The sequence below is a fragment of the Myxine glutinosa genome, chromosome 10, assembly GCF_964187855.1.
Source record: "Myxine glutinosa chromosome 10, kmMyxGlut1.1, whole genome shotgun sequence".
Classification (NCBI taxonomy): domain Eukaryota; kingdom Metazoa; phylum Chordata; class Myxini; order Myxiniformes; family Myxinidae; genus Myxine; species Myxine glutinosa.
The window spans coordinates 73,404,800-73,425,410 of NC_136270.1; the positions used below are offsets into that span (position 1 = coordinate 73,404,800).

Here is a 20,611-nt window from a genome sequence, read left to right on the forward strand (position 1 = left end):
ATAGTTCGATAATTCGACAAGTACAAAACCATCCAATCAAGCTGCAATTTCTTGAGCGCCATGTCGGCATAAACTGGTGGAGAAAAAAAAAATGATGATGGCATCGGTCATGTGGTTCGGCCACCATCTTGTAAAAACCGAAAAACTTTGCACCTCTAGATCTCTGAAAGTGCTGAATAGAAAAAATTGAGACATGGCTCATTGTAAAGAACTCTCCATGGGGAATAAAATATGTTAATGATGATGTCATAGGTGCCACCATTATTACGTCATAGGTGCCATTCGACAAGTACAAAACTTCATCCGATCAAGATGAAATTTGTTGAGCATAATGTAGGAATAAATTAGTTGAGAAAACAAATAATGATGACATCGGTCACGTGGTTCGGCCGCCATATTTTTAATTCCGGCAAGTCCTCGGTCTCTGACCAATTTCTCCTTTGTCCGCACAGAATAAATGATTTTCTCTGCAAGCGTTGGTCCAATTGACAGGAAATTTTCACCATCGGTGCAACTCCACCTGTATAATTTTTTATTGATAATTATGACCATCGGTCACCTGGTTTGGCTGCCAACTTGGAAAAACCGAAAAACTTTGCACCTCTATCTCCGAAAGCGCTGCATAGAAAAAATTGAGACATGGCTCAATGTAAAGAGCTCTCCATGTGGAATAACATATGTTAATGATGATGTCATAGGTGCATTATTATGATGATCCATTATTATGATGTCATAATTCGACAAGTACAAAACGTCATCCAATCAAGATAATTTTTTGAGCATGATCTCGGGATAAATTGGTGGAGAAAAAAAAAAAACTGACGTCATTGGTCATGTGGTTCAGCCGCCATATTTGTTTTAACACAAAAGCCTTAAAAACCACAGAAAATACGTCCTAGCGAGGGTCTGCAATCTGATTGCTCTTGTCATGTGGTTGAACAAGGTTCCATAGTTAAAGGTTTTTGCTGATTAGCCAGTGAAAGGTATGGACGGACCCAACATTAAGGTTGTCAGCACCCAGATGAGTATTGGTTCCATTGTAAGAATAAAAGCACCGATAAGCTGACATCTCAAACTAAACTTGTGCCAGATATTTAGGTGGGAGCGAGATGTACCAGGTGTCTGAGGGAGATACCTTATCTGGTTTGGGGGCTTTGAACAGCAATGGGAAGGATTTACCTGGTGCTTGTGAATGCACTCGGGTAAGTTTGAAATCAACTTTTAAAATTATATTTGCTATTAATCATGGGTAGGGTGTGGGGGTAGGTGCTGGTAGTTGGAGATATATTGTTTGGTTCTGGGGCCATAGCAAATTATAGATTTTTTTTTTTCCACTTATTGCAAAGAGACGTCCATGTGCATGTGCACCGCTCGCTTGTTTAAGAGAAAATGATAGGAGCTTCACACCTAACAGCCACAGATATTTCTCACATTTCCTATATTTTTGTGTGTCTGATTTGCATCCAAGAACACAACAACCTTTATTTCGGATCCAACAACCAACCAACGTTGTGCAACCAACAACAACGATCGGATCGGATGAACCACCTTTATTTAAATGCTGAAATTTTTTTATATTATTTGAATTACAGATTTTGTGATAGCAATGGCAGGTTAAAGATGCCCAGATTAGCAAAAACAGGTGACTGTAAATGCACACACCACACTTGTGTGGAAGGCCTGCTCAGCATTCAAACGTCTTTTTGGAAAGTCTCGTATTTAAACTCATTTTCACCTCTTCCAAAAAAGGCTAAACACTAGTAGACATCCACAATCATCCTTGACGTTGTTGTGCAATGTCAGCTGAGGCCCTCACTTTTTAACGTTTATTGGTTCGAGTTATCAAACAGAATGACCACTATATTCGTCATGGGTGTGCACTGTGCATCTGTCTGTGTCTGTATGTCCGCAGCATAACTACCCGATATCATCCGATCTTGATGAAACTTGGGTGGGAAGTTGATATGATCTCGTTGTGTCCTGCCTAGAGTGGGCGTATTGCGCCCATTGTGGGCGGAGCCACGCCCGAAAAAGATGTCTTTTTAGGGGGGTAATTGAGTTCAAGCTACATCTTCTCCAAGGGGTTTCGGTATTTGGTTAGGCCAATGTCACGTGTCTAGCCCCACGGAACTCGATTTTTCATTTTCGCCCCAAGATCAAGGTCACAAGGTCACGAAATTTAGAAAAGTCGATTTTTGATGGTTTTATTACATTGTTCGTTTCCTGATAGGGTGAAATGTGGTACATGTTTTTATATCACATACATCATGAAATACAAGTTTTCCATCAAATTTCAGAAACTTCGACCTTTGAAGGTCACAAAGGTCAAAGTTTCAAAGTTGTCGGAATCGAACCGAATTTTCGGTATTGTGTAGCTAACTGATCTCATAACAGATAATGCATTCCTATTTATATATTTTCAATGTCGGTTTTGACCTTTGTCATTGAATACCGCTCGCTCGTGAACCATCGTCGTCTCCTGACTTGTTTGCTTTTAAATTTGTTTTATCCACAACCACTTGAGCAATTGATACAAAACTTTCAATATAGGAGTGCGGACCCATGAAGAACATTTTAACAAAGTTACATGATGATTGGATGGACAAATGTGGCCAGTGTTCCAAAAAGTCCATTTTCTGTTGGTGTGGGTTGTAGGGCATTTCACTTATCAGGAATAATCTATCTCGCTTCGCTCGGCTTCAGCTGAATAAACTGATAGTTCTCCATTTAAGGTAGCACTTTAGTACAGACGGTGTTTCTACACCTTTGCACCAATTGCTTTAACAGCCCCAATTAATTATTCTAGGGAATATTTTGGCCTGTCTTTAATTTAAGGTGTCAATTTTCAACTTGGTCAGGGGCCAGCAATATCATAACAACCCTTCAGATTGTGCAATATTGCCTAACAAATGCTAGCAGATGGGATGCCCAGCTTGACATCCAAGGGACCAATGAGAAAGCAGGAATCCAACAGTATGGTAAGACAGAATCAAAGCCAGATGATAGCTCTAAGGTAAACGGTTTCCCTCCACACCATCTTGTCCCTTTGCAGTACTGTGAACCCAATTAAGGAATTTGGCATTCTCATCTGAGCAAACAGTTAATGATTCATGGATCTCAAGTTCAAACAGGTAAGTCTCTTGGTTTTAATACACTGCAGCTTAAAAGTTTTGTACAATGGTTGGAAGCGCTCTGTTGCCTTTGACGTGAGACCATTTGCTCGGTTGGATGGAAGTTCACAATCTGCATTTATTTTCAACTGTAAAGTGTAACTGCATTAAACCCAGAAAAAAAATACACTTCATTACATAAAAGATGTCATACCTAAGGGCTCTCACACTGTACTTGCCAAATTTAACGAATTTGGTAAAGGAAGCAGGGCTGCAGGAGAGAGATGCATGCACACTGATGTTATTCGTTCAACATATGCATGCCCATGTACAAACTGAATAGGCAAGAGCAGCAAAGCCTCCCCTAACGTTCACTACCCCGATCTAACAAACATTTCAAAAGATGGTGCCTGGGACTATGGGAAGCCATCATCTTCCTCTTCAGCCATTTCCTTGGCAAATTCCAAATCTTGCTGTTCTCGCTCACGCCGTTCCTATCGAGGGCACACAGAGGTTTGATAAAAGGTCACCGAGCAGCTGATGAATAAGTGAATGCAAGTGTTCATATTTAAAGCGCCTTTGGGCTTCATGAAAAGCGCTATACAAAATAAATGAATTATTATTATTATTATTATTATTATATTCGGTATATAATTAATCAATCATACCTCTGCAGATTCCAGGTCCTTATTGTAAGATTTTGGAGGGAATCGCATCGCCTTAAAAAAACAAAAACAAGAAAAGCCAGTGATGTCACAAGCATGCAGCATTGAATAGGAATGTCAAGACCTTTTCATTGTTCAGTGCAGGCCCCGTCTTGATGAGCACCCCCACCGGTTCAATGTACCTCTTGTAACGATTACTATAATATTGTGAGGCAGAACCACAAGGAAGCCAAAGCACACCTTAACGGACATGTTGTGGATGTCCAAACAGAAGGCGATGCGTTGGTGGAACGCCAGTTGCGGCTCACGTGTTGCATAGATGTCAATCGTCTCCTTGGATTGCACGTAGCCTTTCTCGTGGTTTATATTCGCTTCAATCACGCCGTCACGAATCGCCTGTGCACATGTTAATGTTCCTGAGGAATTTCCTCGACAAAAAGTTATTCTACGACATTGAACCTTCCTGCGTTACTTTATATCGATTTTTATTTTGGCATCCATGTTTAAGTTTATAAAACTTACAAAAAACAAAGTAGACATGTTTTTCTTCACCATTATCATGTACATCATTTCGGACCAACCTTACAAGTGTCAGATTATTTGCCCGTTTACCCCTTCACGATACTACATACCTTTTTAAATAATTCGGAATGTACATTTATATTGTCGATCAAGAAAATAATGAAACAAAATTTTAAATGTCCGAATACTCAAAGAAAACAATCGTACTCTTCTCTCCGGGGCTTCTATCAAGCAGTGCACCACCATCTCATGTCACCCCAACATCAACCTATGATATTGTGTACCCCCCATTAACCCAAGCCTATTCAATGTCATGTCATCCCCCACATCAACCTATGATATTGTGTACCCCCCATTAACCCAAGCCTATTCAATGTCATGTCATCCCCCACATCAACCTATGATATTGCATACCCCCATTAACCCAAACCTATTCAATGTCATATCATCCCCCACATCAACCTATGATATTGTGTACCCCCCATTAAACCAAGCCTATTCAATGTCATGTCATCCCCCACATCAACCTTTGATATTGTGTACCCCCCATTAACCCAAGCCTATTCAATGTCATCCCCCACATCAACCTATGATATTGCATACCCCCATTAACCCAAGCCTATTCAATGTCATGTCATCCCCCACATCAACTTATGATATTGCGTACCCCCATTAACCCAAACCTATTCAATGTCATCATCCCCCACATCAACCTATGATATTGTGTACCCCATTAACCCAAGCCTATTCAATGTCATGTCATCCCCCACATCAATTTATGATATTGCGTACCCCCATTAACCCAAGCCTATTCAATGTCATCATCCCCCACACCAACCTATGATATTGCGTACCCCCATTAACCCAAGCCTATTCAATGTCATCATCCCCCACACCAACCTATGATATTGTGTACCCCATTAACCCAAGCCTATTCAATGTCATGTCATGTCATCCCCTACACCTTCCGATGATGTTGTGTACCCCCATTAGCCCTTCCTATGATATTGCGTACCCCCATTAACCCAAGCCTATTCAATGTCATCATCCCCCACACCAACCTATGATATTGTGTACCCCATTAACCCAAGCCTATTCAATGTCATGTCATATCATATCATCCCCTACACCTTCCGATGATGTTGTGTACCCCCATTAGCCCTTCCTATGATATTGTGTACCCCCATTAGCCCAGGCCTATTTCATGCAGGTTACTGAATCTTCCCTTTCTCTCTTTCTCCTTTTTACCCTCTGTTCCACAAGTCTACATTTTTTATACAAATTTTGCAAGGCAATGCTTGTCTATATAATATGCCTAATATTTGTTGGGGTAACGACAGGGATTTATTGGCATGGCACATTCAGCTTCGTTTTCATAATCACCTAGTTTCTTGAGACCACAAGTGTCAGATCAAGCCTCGTTTGACAAATTGATGTCCCATTGTTGAAGGAAGTTAAAAACACATCAGTTCTCCAAAATTACATTCATGTGATGCAACCCCAATGAGAGAACTATTTTACACCTGGAACGTGTTGTCTGCACAATCGCAGATGAAGACCACTCGGTGGTTTAAAAGTCTTAACTGAGCAGCGCCTGCTAAGCAGCTGTACTAGTTTGAACCCTTCACCTTGGAATGCTGAAGAGCGTGGCTGTTAAATGTGCAGCTAATATACAGTGCATTCATAAAATATTCAGACCCCTTCACTTTTTTCACATTTTGTTATGTTGCAGCCTGATGCTGAAATCGTTTAAATTCATTTTTTTCCCTCATCAATCTACACTCAATACCCCAAAATGACAAAGAGAAAACAGGATTTTAGAAAGTTTTGCAAATTTATTAAAAAGAAAAAACTGAAATATCACTTTGACAGAAGTATTCATACCCTTTGCTATGACGCTTGAAATTTATCTCACGTGCCTCCCATTTATCTTGATCATCTTTGAGATGTTTCTACACCTCACCTTGATTGGAGTCCACCTGTGGTAAATTCAATTGATTGGACAGGATTTGGAAAGACACACACCTGTCTATATGAGGTCTCACAGCTGACAATGCATATCAGAGCAAAAACCAAGCCATGAGGTCGAAGGAACTGGCTGCAGAGCTCAGAGACAGGATTGTGTCGAGGCACAGATCTGGGGAAGCCTTCAAAAAATGTCTGCTGCATTGAAGGTTCCCAAGAGCACAGTGGCCTCCATAATTCTTAAATGGAGGAAGTTTGGAACAACCAGGACTCTTCCTAGAGCTGGCCGCCCGGCCAAACTGAGCAAACGGGGGAGAAGGGCCTTCGTAAGAGAGGTGACCAAGAACCCAATGGTCACTCTGGCTGAGCTCCAGAGATCCTGTGTGGAGATGGGAGAAACTTCCAGAAGGACAATCATCACTGCAACACTCCACCGATCTGGGATTTATGGCAGAGTGGCCAGACGGAAGCCTCTCCTCAGTGAAAGACACATGAAAGCCCGCTTGGAGTTTGCAAAAAAACACCTAAAGACTCTCAGAGTGTGAGAAACAAGATCCTGTGGTCTGATGAAACCAAGATTGAACTGTTTGGCTTCCGTGTGGCCACTCTGCCATAAATCCCAGATTGGTGGAGAATCCCGTTTGCTCAGATTGCTGTCATGCTCATGTCCATGCTCATCATGTCATGTCAACATGCTCATCTGCTCATGCTCATCATGCTCATCTGCTCATGCTCATCATGCTCATCTGCTCATGCTCATCATGCTCATCTGCTCATGAGCTCATCATGCTCATGTCATCCATGCTCAGTCATGCTCATGTTTGCTCAGTTTGATCATGGAGAATCCCGATTGCTCAGTTTGGCTGGGCGGCCAGCTCGAGGAAGAGTCCTGGTTGTTCCAAACTTCTTCCATTTAAGAATTATGGAGGCCACTGTGCTCTTGGGAACCTTCAATGCAGCAGACATTTTTTGTATGCTTCCCCAGATCTGTGCCTCGACACAATCCTGTCTGAGCTCTGCAGCCAGTTCCTTGGACCTCATGGCTTGGTTTTTGCTCTGATATGCATTGTCAGCTGTGAGACCTTATATAGACAGGTGTGTGCCTTTCCAAATCATGTCCAATCAATTGAATTTACCACAGGTGGACTCCAATCAAGGTGTAAACATCTCAAAGATGATCAAGAGAAATGGGAGGCACGTGAGATAAATTTCAAGTGTCATAGCAAAGGGTATGAATACTTCTGTCAAAGTGATATTTCAGTTTTTTCTTTTTAATAAATTTGCAAAACTTTCTAAAATCCTGTTTTCTCTTTGTCATTATGAGGTATTGAGTGTAGATTGATGAGGGGAAAAATGAATTTAAACGATTTCAGCACAAGGCTGCAACATAACAAAATGTGAAAAAAGTGAAAGGGTGTGAATACTTTCTGAATGCACTGTAGACTCGTTTTACAACCTGGTACCATAAAACAAGATAACAGGTGAGCAGAATGTCCTCACCTTGGCCACGATGTACTCTGCATCCTCTGGACTGTCCAGCTGCAGCTTTTGAGCAATGTCCACCAACGAGATGCGGGAATACGAGAGACTGATCATCCGCACACCTGCTCACGACAATCGCAAAACGCAACTTGTGGTCAATGTCTGTGGAAGAAGGGAAATAAATTGAGCTTTGGTTGTCATAATGAAGGGCTAAGCTCTGTTCACGAGTCGTGTCTGATGCACTGTCAGTGTTACACCAAGATGGTCCCACAGAACTTGAGCAACGAACAAAAAGAAGGGAGGCTCCAGGTTTGTTCTGACGTGTGTTGATTCTCAAAGGAAGTGTTAATAACTGTGATACTCACTATGCACTCCCAAGTACTGCTCACAAACCTGTCTTGATGACGTTGTGCCGTAGTCGGATGATGAGAGTGTAAGTGCAGTCAGCCTGGAACTTGTCCCCGAAGCGCTCTAACACCTGGTTGAACTTGGCCAGATTCCCTGTGCGTACCGCTAAAGCAAACATGTGCAACATAATTTTTATACTTTTTGAAGTCGAATGTTTTTTTTGTTCAGGTATCCTTTAAACGTTTCTAACCTTCATTCCATACCTTGAGTGAGCAGGAAATACGGCATCAAGGAACGCTTAAGGGACGGCTGTCGGAACTGCAATCGGTCAGGGATTTCCCCGAGCAACAACTCCACCACGGTCAGCAGCTTGTGAACCTGAAGTCAGGAACTTACTAATTATTTACACAGACTGCCAATACAGACATCATTTGTTGTCCCCCGTCGCACCGCGGAGCAAAAGGGGGACTATGGTTTTCCCCTCCGTCCGTGTGTCCGTCCATGCGTGTGTGCGTGCGTGCGTAATGGAAGGACCGCCTTCGAATTTGGTGTGTGGGTGCAACCCACGTCAAAATCCAAGATGGCCGCCGCCATGTATGTCTGATGCCATGTATGTCTGAACCTTGTGAGCTGAATATCTTGAAAAATAAGCGAAGTACCAACTTCTAATCTGGTGTGTGGGTGTATCTAGGCACAAGGAAGAACGCTGTTGAAAATTGGGTCGCCACGTCAAAATCCAAGATGGCCGCCGCCATGTATGTCTGAACCTTGTGAGATGAATATCTTGAAAAATAAGCGAAGTACCAACTTCTAATTTGGTGTGTGGGTGTATCTCGGCATAAGGAAGAACGCTATTGAAAATTGGGTCGCCACGTCAAAATCCAAGATGGCCGCCACCATATATAGGTCTGAACCTTGTGAGCAAAATATCTTGAAAAATAAGCGAAGTACCAACTTCTAATCTGGTGTGTGGGTGTATCTAGGCATAAGGAAGAACGCTATTGAAAATTGGGTCGCCACGTCAAAATCCAAGATGGCCGCCTCCATGTATGTCTGAACCTTGTGAGCGAAATATCATATCATAGCATGTTTTCCGCGTCTTCCACTTTGTCAACTCGCATCACTTCCCCGACAGGGGACCTAGGCGTAACGCTTGTTTAATTGGCCTTACCAAAACAATCTACAAAATGGTTCGGGAGAGGGTTTTTCACACGTGCATATGTCTCACCGTCTGTTTGAAGCCCACGGCAGTGTGCTGAGGGGCCTTCCGCAGGGCGTTGGTTAGAGTTTGCCGTGCTTCAGAATACTCCAACTGAATGGCCTTGATTCGCCCTGGAAGAGAAGGTCTCGTGCTCAATGTACAATTTAGCATCTCGGTTATTATGCTGCAACGCAGAAGGCAAATTACTACATCGTGAAGATCTGTTTCATGGGTATCATTTGGACATCATCAACTTGAGAAGCATTGAAAATGTCGGGATAGCACAAAGCACAGCATCGTGTGCCCAGTTTCAGTTTAACATCCAAAGGAGTCAAATAAGGGAATAATATGTCATTATGATGCTGCACAAGCAACATTTTGCATTGTGGAATGCAATGTTCTTTACTACTGAGATAGCCAGCTTAATTGTATGAAGGTGATTTGGTATTTTTAAGATTCCCTCACACATTTCCAAATGAAAGGCCTTCGGGCTCTATTTTAGGTTCCTTGTTGTATGTACTGCTGACTCGTCCAAACACCGACTATTATGATAATGGGTACAAAGTGTTCGGGATCAATCTTCAAGCTCAATGTTCATCACACTGCAGTAGTCTTCTTCTTCTTCTCTTGATAAGGGGCGAGGTCCAATGGTAAAAGTCTTATGCCCTGCCTTGCCCACTCTCCAATCACCCCACCTTACTGACATCCCTCCTTCCACAAACCTCCCATCACAACCACAGTCTACCTTTCTCCTACCTGGCTCCCTCAATCTATCCAACGCCCTAAGCGTCAAAATCACGACAGCCGGCTTTTTATCAATGTCCCCATCAAGCTCATCTGCACAGCAATGTCCTTCAATTCATCCATCCTCCTATCCACCCATTGTACTCCCGCAATCCCCCTGACTCAGTTGTTTTCGCACACCTGCAGCCTCTGTTGTTGTCTGTCAGTGAGTGCCACAGTTTAGACCATAAAGGTAGGCCGGTGTTAAACAAGACACCACAACCTTTTCAATTTCCTCGATATATTTGTCTGCCATTACACCCTCCACCACCCTCCATGCATTCACATCCACCTGAATCCTCCTTCACACCTTTGCCTCATACTTACCATCACTGGCCACTGTTCCCCCTCAGATACTCAAACCTATTTCCACGTTTGATCTCTTTCCCCTCTAACATAATATTCATTTATTTTCCCTACTGCTCGATCATCACCCCAGTCTTCTTCAGCCCATGCTTCTCAAATGCCTTCTTCAACTCCCCCAGTACTTCCTGCATCTCCCGCCTACTGTCACAACATCCCCCCCCAGAATCTCTATCAATCGGCATCGCTGCCTGGGCTGACCTGGATCTACTACCCGAGCCTACCTTCTTCATGGCACAGACACGTCACACAAGATGGCACTGATGAAGTCGACACACAATCGCCGTGTCACACCATTTCCCAACTTGAATCCGCTGGTGGCGTTGCAAAGGCCATGACCCTAGCGGTAAGGGGAGGGAGGTGCTGTGGAGGGAGAGCTGGTAATAGGAGCGGGATGGAGAGGCTTGTTTAGAAGCAGACATGAGGGCCGCTGCAAGGAGCGTGTAGATGTGAGTCTCACATGCTGCAATTTGACACTCAAATGGCTGTTCATGCCTCTGGGGGATTGTGTGGAGCCCTGTGCATCAAGCATTTGAGCTTCGAGGGTGGCGTGGCTGGGATGGGGATGCTCAGTCAGGCGCGATGGAGTGGTATGCACAGCATGGCCTACGACCCGGAACGAGGCCCAGTGGTTGGTTGTGGCATGGACGCAGTTTTATTCCAAAGGATTTCCCTCGTAGGTTCGTCCAACAGTGGCGAGGGTGAGAGTGTGGTCGTGTTGGGAATATTATTTTCAGTTAGTGCAACATTTTTTTATTATAATAAAAGAAATTAATTATAAAAACCACATACCTTTCCAGGACTTTTGATACACTAGTGGGCCCGTTGGTCCAAATTTTGATTGCTCTTCAGGGCCTTGTAGCATGCCTACCTGCTGTAGTGCTTCAGCATTAGCTTACCTTTCACCAAACCTAGATATGCTTGGGGCAGGGTTGGGGGTGGAGGATTATACGTTCATTTTCGCCAAATGATACTACTACTATTGTTGTTGTTAATACTAGGGCATGCCCGTACGTGGGTGCCCGTTCCTTGCCAAAAAAAAAAAAAAACGCTACCCGTACGCTCTACCCCGCCCGTACGCCCGTACGCCCGTAAACAAAAAAAACAATGCTCTTCGCTTCCGCCCTTCGCTCTGACTGAATTGGGAGAAATAATGCGCATAAGAAATCGAGAAATTATTATTTTCTCCGGAAGAAATCGAATTACGAACCGTAATGGCGCACGCGCTGGGCTCGGCTCGCTCTCACATCGGCCACGCCTACGCAACAAAGCGTTCTGTGATTGGCTGCCGGAAGTGAAGTCTTCACTGTCCGGAAGGTCGCAAATCGCAGTTACGATGAATCGCAAATTAGTTTTAATTAGTTTTAAAACATAGTTTAACGGCAACATAGTTTTCCAACGTGAAATAAATGAATACGCTCTCAAATGTGCCGTCCGAGGCAGAGTCTGTTCGCCACGTTCGGCACACGTGATAGCTCGCTGCTCTCTGATTGGTTGAATCGTTTTTTGGACATAGCTCGGTAACTACTTCTCCGATTAATATGAAACCTTGAAAAGGCACATCCTCGGGTCCCCAGCAATATACCTGGCAAGTTTCAAGTATATCGGACCGGTAGTTGTCGAGAAACAGCGGTCACAGACAAACATACATACATACATACATACAAACATACAAACATACAAACATACAAACATACACACAGAGATTACTGGAATTATAGATAGATTATCAAGTGTTAATTTTTAAAAATGCTTAGCTACAATGTTATCATCGTTTTATTTTTTGTAATTGTAATGCCATGCCGTAGAAGGACCGATTAAGCTGCTCTATACACCTTAATATGACGAATGTTTAGATGCCTGAGAATTCTTCTGGATTATTTGTAGTTAATTATCTGAATCAACTCAGAGAACATGACTATCATTTTGGTGTATCACACATTAGAAAGCTCCAATATAACTCCACAAAAAAAAAAACATCACACACACGAGGATAAAAAGAAACTTACCTTCATCAAAGGTAGAAACGCGGTCGTAAAATACCACAAAGAAATCGCAAAACACCAGAAATGCACGTCATGGATGGAATCCAAAATGGCACGAAGCCAAAAGTAGAAGCACAAACCTCACAGATCACGTGATATTTTCAACAAAATAAAAATACTTAGTAAAGTCTTAAATCATGTGAAATAAAAAGAAAATGCTTTGATTGATCGAAGGAATTGAAGCGCCGATTAGATTTCAAACAAGATCAAATAATAAATGAGAAGTTGAGAAAAACTCAGGAAGCACGTGAAATGACAAGGAAGCACACAAAGATTTGAAATGATGTGAATACATCACCAGATGAGTCACAAAACAGCACTGCAGATTAGAAACCTTCACTCAAACTAAGCACATGCAAATTAGGTACATGGTACACGGGAATGATAAATATAGCTCGGGTCTTGACCTGGCTAATGTAAAGTTGGCGTAATACAAAAAAAATAAAAATGACTTCTCTTACACCTGAACGATAAAATATATATATATATATATTGTTGCGGTTTTAGAACCCACACTCTTGTAAATATCCCATTATTAAAAGGTTAAAGGTTGCACCCCCTAGTTGGGCCACAAACGCGTAGGCCACCTTAGAAATTCCAGTTATATCATTAATATGTGTTTTAGATAAGGCCGTGTTTCAATAGTTGAATCTGCGTTGCGTCAATCAAATAAGAAGTAGGCCCATTTCATTCTGTCCATTTTACGACCTCCCTCTCCAAGAGACGCCATTACGCGCCCCTACAGTCGGTGCCTTATGTCTCTCAATTTGTTACGCGCCTTTGTTAGCAGCGTTCGCTGCCTTAGCGCTCGCTCAACGCTGCCATAAGACACGCGGTGAGGCCCGAGAAAGGAGGCGGAGCGCCAAGAAGAAGGTGTGGCCACGTCATCCAGTCGTCAAAGGCGTGGCTGGTAAGCCCTCACCAGCCAACCAGGACTGAGGTAACATCACCGACAGTCGTGGCTTTTTGGCTCGCGGAGTGATCGCGCGGCGAGTTATATAAGCGCGAACGCAAAGCCCTTTCACAGGACTCTCGCGAAACACTCGAGTGGAAGGTTGGCATTTAACAGGACTTATTCAGCGGCGCTCTGGACTCAGACTTGGAGGGGAGAGCGCTGGTTGTACGGAACTGGTTGGAGGCGCACGCGTTGTAAACTCTTTGATGAGAGGGCGCTGGTTGTAAGAGACTTGAAGAAGAAGGGCGCGCTTGTTAAGAGAACATTGGAGGGGGTGCGTTTGGCACGAGCGTGCATTTATTACGTACGCCACAGGACACCAGCTTCTCCCCGCTATATGAACTGTCCGGTCGCGTTCAACCATACGCGGAGCTGCCTGCCGGGTTTCGCCCACGGGACCGGAGCCTGGACTCCATCGCCGGACCCTCTACCTGGTCTACAATCCAGCTACAATCCCCGTGTGAGTGGGTACGTTTGTCTGGGGTATTAGAATAAGACTGTTTTAAGACTGCCCTGTGTGCTGCTTCTTCCTCTCCCTATCTTGTACATCCCTTTTGTTTCCTCTTCTTCTGTACATTTGTTAATAAACCCATCTTTGTTCTTCCTACCTTCTGGTTTCCTCTCCATCCGATCGCATCCGTCCTTTCTATCATTGGGTAAACGTGGCACGATTGAAACTGCTATAATCTGGTCTAGTCACTTTGTTAATAGCTCGGATCGCGGATTACTATCCGCTCAGCATTTTCCATCGTATCCGTGGTTCGAGCGGGAGTTATTCCTTCGTTTCCGGCCGGCGTTAGTACTTAGGTAGTAGTGAACCCCTAGGCCTAACAAACCCTATCTAACGCCGTGCCGGGAAGGACGTTATAACCCCCAGGACTCGGGTCGGCCAGATAAAAAGACAAGGGGATTAACCCCCCCTTGATAAGGGGAGCGCCGACGTCCGAGATCCGCAACAATATATATATATATATATATATATACAACAAATGTTTGTTACCACCTTTTAGAAGGATACCTGGAAGGGGTCATGCAAATAAAAATTTCTATAAAAAGTTACAGCACAACAAAAATCATGCCCAGTCTTCGGGCCGGACCCATGTTATGCCACCTCGGGTTAATGGCAAATCCACAGGGGAGGTTAAATTGGTAATGTTGTCCAAAAAGAGGCAGGTGGAACTAATAATTCCAACCACCTCCTGCATCAAAGTTCCTTGTTAGATTTATTGGTCTCGTATCGATGTGGACACAAACTTCACTGACATTATTGCACACCTTATCTGGTTTGGGGGCTGTTCGTTCCTTGTGGAATTTTCCTTTCCTATTCCATCTCCAGGCGCTGCATGACGTCATCGCCGGGCACCAAAGGGGGATGCCGTGCGCTGAAAGAGTACGGTAATCAGTTTTCACTCCGGTTTCTATCTTGTTTGTCTGGGTGATATCTTTGCCATTCTTTGAGCTAGGAAGCTGAAATGTTGGCACAATAGTGAGCAAGTACTTTGGCAAAAACGGTAATTTTTGTTTTTAATTCATTAATATCGATTAATTATATACTTATTTATTTCCTTTCTCATCTGGGCAATATCTCAGGCACCTTTGGAACTGGGAAGCTGATATTTGGACACGACAATGACCAAGAGATTTGGCTGTAAATTGTATTTTTGATTTCGTGATTAATCAATTAATAGATTAATTATTTAATTACTCTAATCGATTTAATTAATTGTTTTTTTTTAAGGTTACAGATTCGGATGAAACTGTGGTGGTTTAGGTATTCTATTCGCCAATTGATTAAGAAATTAATTATTTTACGATTAATATTTACTTATTTAATTACACAATTAATCAATTCTTGTACATCTCTCCCTTCCAATACTGTCTCTATGTGCTGCACGGTGGCTTCGGCACCCGGCAATGTCGCGCGCTGGAGGATATGTTATTGTTTTGGCAGCGCTGGAGGATATGTTATTGTTTTGGCATGGGGTGCGATGTACTTTGAATGTATTTGTACTCGTCGGGTTTTGTGTTCAGCAGAATCCCGTCTTTACTTCATGAAATGTGAAAACGGCACTTCGGTATTTCCCATTAAGTCCATAGGAAGGAACAGCGAGGCGAAACTCCAACAATAGACGCTATTTCCGTATTTACCGACCTAGACAGACGTTCTCCAGCCCAATGGGCACATGACCACGGTAACGTGCTTGGAAGTTTTTGTCCCTGGATAAATTCAACACAAATCTACATGGTTAAGAAACGAATCAGTATTTCGGAATGGCACCTCAATTCCCAAAAATCGTGGCATGCTTTTGTGATGACGAAAATATGGAAACCCCCGTATGGGTCGTTAAAATATACGATACGGGAGGAGTTTCACCCATGGACATGTGCAATACTCCACCTCAGCACCTATTTTCAATACAAATAAAACAGACATTATGATCAAAACAAGACCAAATGCAAAATGGGAGAATTAACAAATATAACTTTTAGGTCACACAAAAAGGGGTAACAATCATACCTGTGTAATAGAGGTAGCGAGCCCACTCATTATTGCTGGCCTGCTCAGGGAATACAGCTTTGGATAACAGCTTGCCAGCCTGCTCATACAGGTTATAATGTAGGTAGCTTCGCAGGAGGAGGTTCAGCAATGTAGCTTGTCCGTCTGTGTCATGGCGAAGTACTGCCGTGCGGAGCCGTGCCAGCAGGAGGCTAGAGCACATGCGTGTGCATATTTGGAACAGATGCAAAGATGTAATTAAAGTATCGAGCTCATGTTAAGAGATAGTTCATCACAGAATAATAATAAACATGAACACTAATAATATTCAGGTAAAAGCTCTACTCGACGGGCCGGTCCAAACCGTTTCATTATACCCGCGGATGTTGTGCAGCCGATCGAGGAACTCGTAGGTACGGGAATGGTAGTAGTAACAGCGGGCAGCCAGCTGCTCCAGCATACGCCGGTTCTGAACCGTGATCCTTTGCATGAGGTCATCCGAGCATTGCTGGGCCTGGATGGGAGTACACCGTGCCATAGGTACTTGCAGGATATGGAATCAATTCAACGTGAGCAAGTGAATGGAGGGTACCTAAACACATGGTTAAACAACTCTCAAAAAGCCCTGGTTTTCAAAAGACTTGCCTCTGTGTATCGCTTGCTGTCAAGCAGGTGTACAAGACAGAGGAGCTGAAGGTAAACCTCAGTCTCAGGCAATGGCGCTTGGCTTCCTGGCTTTCCAGATCGAGGTCTGAATGGAGTGTCTCCATCAGACTCCATGGGCTGGATGATGGGAAGACCAGAAAAATTAAACAAGAGGTAAGTGTGGTAAATGTGGGAATAATGTGGAGTGGGAAACAAACCTCAGTCAATAAGGATTAAAAGAAAGAGGGGAAAAATAGTGTCATCTGCAGGGCAGATTTCTTTTATTTTATTTTTTTGCATTCAAAGTCGAGGCTCGTGGACGAGCTTCAACACTGAACGGGTCAGGATGCAACATAACAAAAGCAACAGCAGAAGAAGAAAGGGGGCAACGCCAACAGCATGGGCCAAAGGAGAAAATAGATTGAGATAACCAAACAAGGGATTGGGGTTTGGGGGGGTAACAATGAGGGGCACAGGAGAACGCAATGGGTGGATAACATGGATACAGAAGCAAGATTTGGGGAGTGGGGGCTTAACAAGGGTAGAAAATATCATGGTTTGGATTGGGGACAATCTGAGATGGTGGTGAACAGCTGTCTTGAACACCTGGAGGGAAGAATGAGATTGAGGAGGATTTCTGTCCATTGCTGCTGCCATTGGGAGAGAGCGCTTCGAGTGATGAAAAAGATGCACATAAATCTGGGGGAATTAACCCGTCTCAGGACAGGTTATCCGCTCGTATTATCGATAATAATCATACATTGGTCCTTTTGTAATTCATATATTATGGTCGAATACATGCTTGCCTATCACCAATGGCCTGTGTTATACGATGGTGAGCATCAGCAACATAACATTAATCACCAAAATGAAAAAAAATCGTTTAAGAAAAACCCAAAATATTCCTTATAAAGGAAAATGACCAGACTCCAAATCAGGAACATGGAAAGAGAGCCAAAGCACACCTCGTCAAAGAACATGAGGAGGTAGTCACGTGTCGTTGGACTGCCCGAAAGAAAAGCAGAGATGGCACGCTGCAGCAGGGCCGGGTTGAGCCGACGGCGAGTCGATGGGAGCACACGCAGAACACGGAGCACAAAACGTGGTTCTTTACTCAACACAGACTTCTCCACTTGCTTGATGTGCTCCTTCAACTCTGCACACAAGTCGGAGCAATGACGAAGAAGTACGTGTAATATCAGTGAGGGATTCCAAAGATACTAGTTCAATAATTATGATCAACATAATTATGGACCATCATTCTGGAATAAATGTATATTTACAAAAAGTTTACACGCAATCCAAAACCTTGTTGCACACACACACACGCGCACACACACACACACACACACACACACACACACACACACACACACACACACACACACACACACACACACACACACACACACACACACACACACACACACACACACACACACACACACACACACACACACACACACACACACACAATCCAAAACCTTGTTACACACACACACACACACACACAAAAATCACAATCCAAAACCTTGTTACACACACTTACACACACACACAAAAATCACAATCCAAAACCTTGTTACACACACTTACACACACACACAAAAATCACAATCCAAAACCTTGTTACACACACTTACACACACACACAAAAATCACAATCCAAAACCTTGTTACACACACTTACACACACACACAAAAATCACAATCCAAAACCTTGTTACACACACTTACACACACACACAAAAATCACAATCCAAAACCTTGTTACCCTCTATAATGCTTCCTTTGAACCCAATCAATCAGTCCCTTCCTGGTATGGAGAATACCCGTGTGCAGATCTCCAGTACATGATTCTGATAGGGCGATGAGCCAATGGAGTGAGGAATGATCAGGTGGTGGGGGCGATGAGGTAGCATTGGAGTAGGGGTGACGAGGTGGTGGGGGCGATGAGGTAGCGTTGGAGTGGGGGAGACGACGTGGAGTGGGGGTGGGGGAGACGACGTGGAGTGGGGGTGGGGGAGACGACGTGGAGTGGGGGTGGGGGAGACGACGTGGAGTGGGGGTGGGGGAGACGACGTGGAGTGGGGGTGGGGGAGACGACGTGGAGTGGGGGTGGGGGAGACGAGGTGGAGTGGGGGTGGGGGAGACGAGGTGGAGTGGGGGAGACAAGGTGGAGTGGGGGTGACAGGGTGGAGTGGGGGTGGGGGAGACGAGGTGGAGTGGGGGAGACGAGGTGGATTGGGGGTGGGGGAGACGAGGTAGATTGGGGGTGGCGGAGACGAGGTGGAGTGGGGGTGACGAGTGGGGGTGACGGGGTGGAGTGGGGGTGACGGGGTGGAATGGGGGAGACGAGGTGGTGGGGGTGGGGTAGACGAGGTGGAGTGGGGGTGATGGGGTGGAGTGGGGATGACGAGGTGGAGTAGGGACTTGGTATAATTGTGGCGAGGTGGTGGAATCGGGGCGAGGTGGTGGAATCGGGGCGAGGTGGGATGGGGTGATGAGGTGCAGTGTGGATGAGGAGGCGATTTTATTTTCCAAACTCACAACTAGCTCCTTTGAGTGTGACCGTACAATAATTAATTAATTATTCCTCACGGTGTAACACGTCGTAACAATTAATTCATTAATTAATGACATGGAGCCAGTGTGAGGGTTCAGTGTAACCTGGAAGGTAGCACCCGGCCCACCCCGCCTGTTATCGACTATTACTATTATCGCTACAACTACAACTACAAGGAAAAGTTAAAAGAACTTTGATAAAACTGAACAGGACCAACATTTTTCGCAGTTTTGGAAAAGTCAGAGCTCCAGTTGTTTAATACGTCACTGAAAAAGGGAAACGAATCAGTAAACGAACCTTCTAATGTAATCTGGTCGAGTTCCTTCTGAGTCTTCTCTGGCTCTTGCTCGGCTTGCCCATTCGCATCCTTCATCTCCACGTCCTCGTTCTTCCCTTTTTCCTCTTTCTTTTCATCCTTCTTTTCCTTTTCTTTCTTCTTCTTTTGCGCTTTGCTCGTTTCCCTCATCGTAGTCACGCACACAAAGGCCTAACGGCTAACGCGGCGGGCACGAAGCAGATGACTCCACAAAATGTGCGGCCACTTCCGCTTCCGGGTTACGGGAAACTAGTCCCGCCTAGCAATTGTCGATCAATCGAACTTTGCCTTTTTAAAAATTCATTAATTTGTGGATCGATCCTGCAAGAGTGCAACTGACTCATTGTTGCGAGCATTGAGAGAAGAAAAAGCTGTATGGTGAAAAGGAGGGGACGAAGCGACTGAGCTGGGGGCAGGGTCTAGGAGTGGGGGCAGGGTCTAGGAGTGGGGGCAGGGTCTCGGAGTGGGGCAGGGTCTAGGAGTGGGGGGCAGGGTCTCGGAGTGGGGGCAGGGTCTAGGAGTGGGGCAGGGTCTAGGAGTGGGGCAGGGTCTAGGAGTGGGGGCAGGGTCTAGGAGTGGGGGCAGGGTCTCGGAGTGGGGGCAGGGTCTAGGAGTGGGGCAGGGTCTAGGAGTGGGGGCAGGGTCTAGGAGTGGGGGGCAGGGTCTATGAGTGGGTGGAGGGTCGAGGAGTAGGGGCAGGGTCTCGGAGTGGGGGCAGGGTCTAGGAGTGGGGCAGGGTCTAGGAGTGGGGGCAGGGTCTAGGAGTGGGGGGCAGGGTCTATGAGTGGGTGGAGGGTCGAGGAGTAGGGGCAGGGTCTAGAGGTGGGGGCAGGGTCTAGGAGTGGGGCAGGGTCTAGGAGTGGGGGGCAGGGTCTAGGAGTGGGGGGCAGGGTCTCGGAGTGGGGGCAGGGTCTAGGAGTGGGGCAGGGTCTAGGAGTGGGGGGCAGGGTCTCGGAGTGGGGGCAGGGTCTAGGAGTGGGGGCAGGGTCTAGGAGTGGGGCAGGGTCTAGGAGTGGGGCAGGGTCTAGGAGTGGGGGCAGGGTCTAGGAGTGGGGGCAGGGTCTCGGAGTGGGGGCAGGGTCTAGGAGTGGGGCAGGGTCTAGGAGTGGGGGCAGGGTCTAGGAGTGGGGGGCAGGGTCTATGAGTGG

The 20,611-nt window shown here is 45.0% G+C and overlaps 1 protein-coding gene across 1 annotated transcript; it reads right to left on the reverse strand.

Annotated features, from left to right (window-relative positions):
- Nucleotides 1-3,229: 3,229 nt before the first annotated feature.
- On the reverse strand, nucleotides 3,230-19,828 carry PSMD3 (proteasome 26S subunit, non-ATPase 3). Its single transcript, XM_068126763.2, has 12 exons — nucleotides 19,445-19,828; nucleotides 17,547-17,737; nucleotides 16,582-16,719; nucleotides 16,314-16,450; nucleotides 15,958-16,148; nucleotides 9,321-9,424; nucleotides 8,356-8,470; nucleotides 8,138-8,257; nucleotides 7,763-7,866; nucleotides 4,016-4,171; nucleotides 3,779-3,829; nucleotides 3,230-3,604 (listed from the first exon to the last, which is right to left on the reverse strand). Exons 1-12 carry the CDS (start codon nucleotides 19,611-19,613, stop codon nucleotides 3,527-3,529), a joined length of 1,554 nt encoding a protein of 517 aa, XP_067982864.1. The 5' UTR covers nucleotides 19,614-19,828; the 3' UTR covers nucleotides 3,230-3,526.
- Between the last annotated feature and the right edge of the window lie 783 nt (nucleotides 19,829-20,611).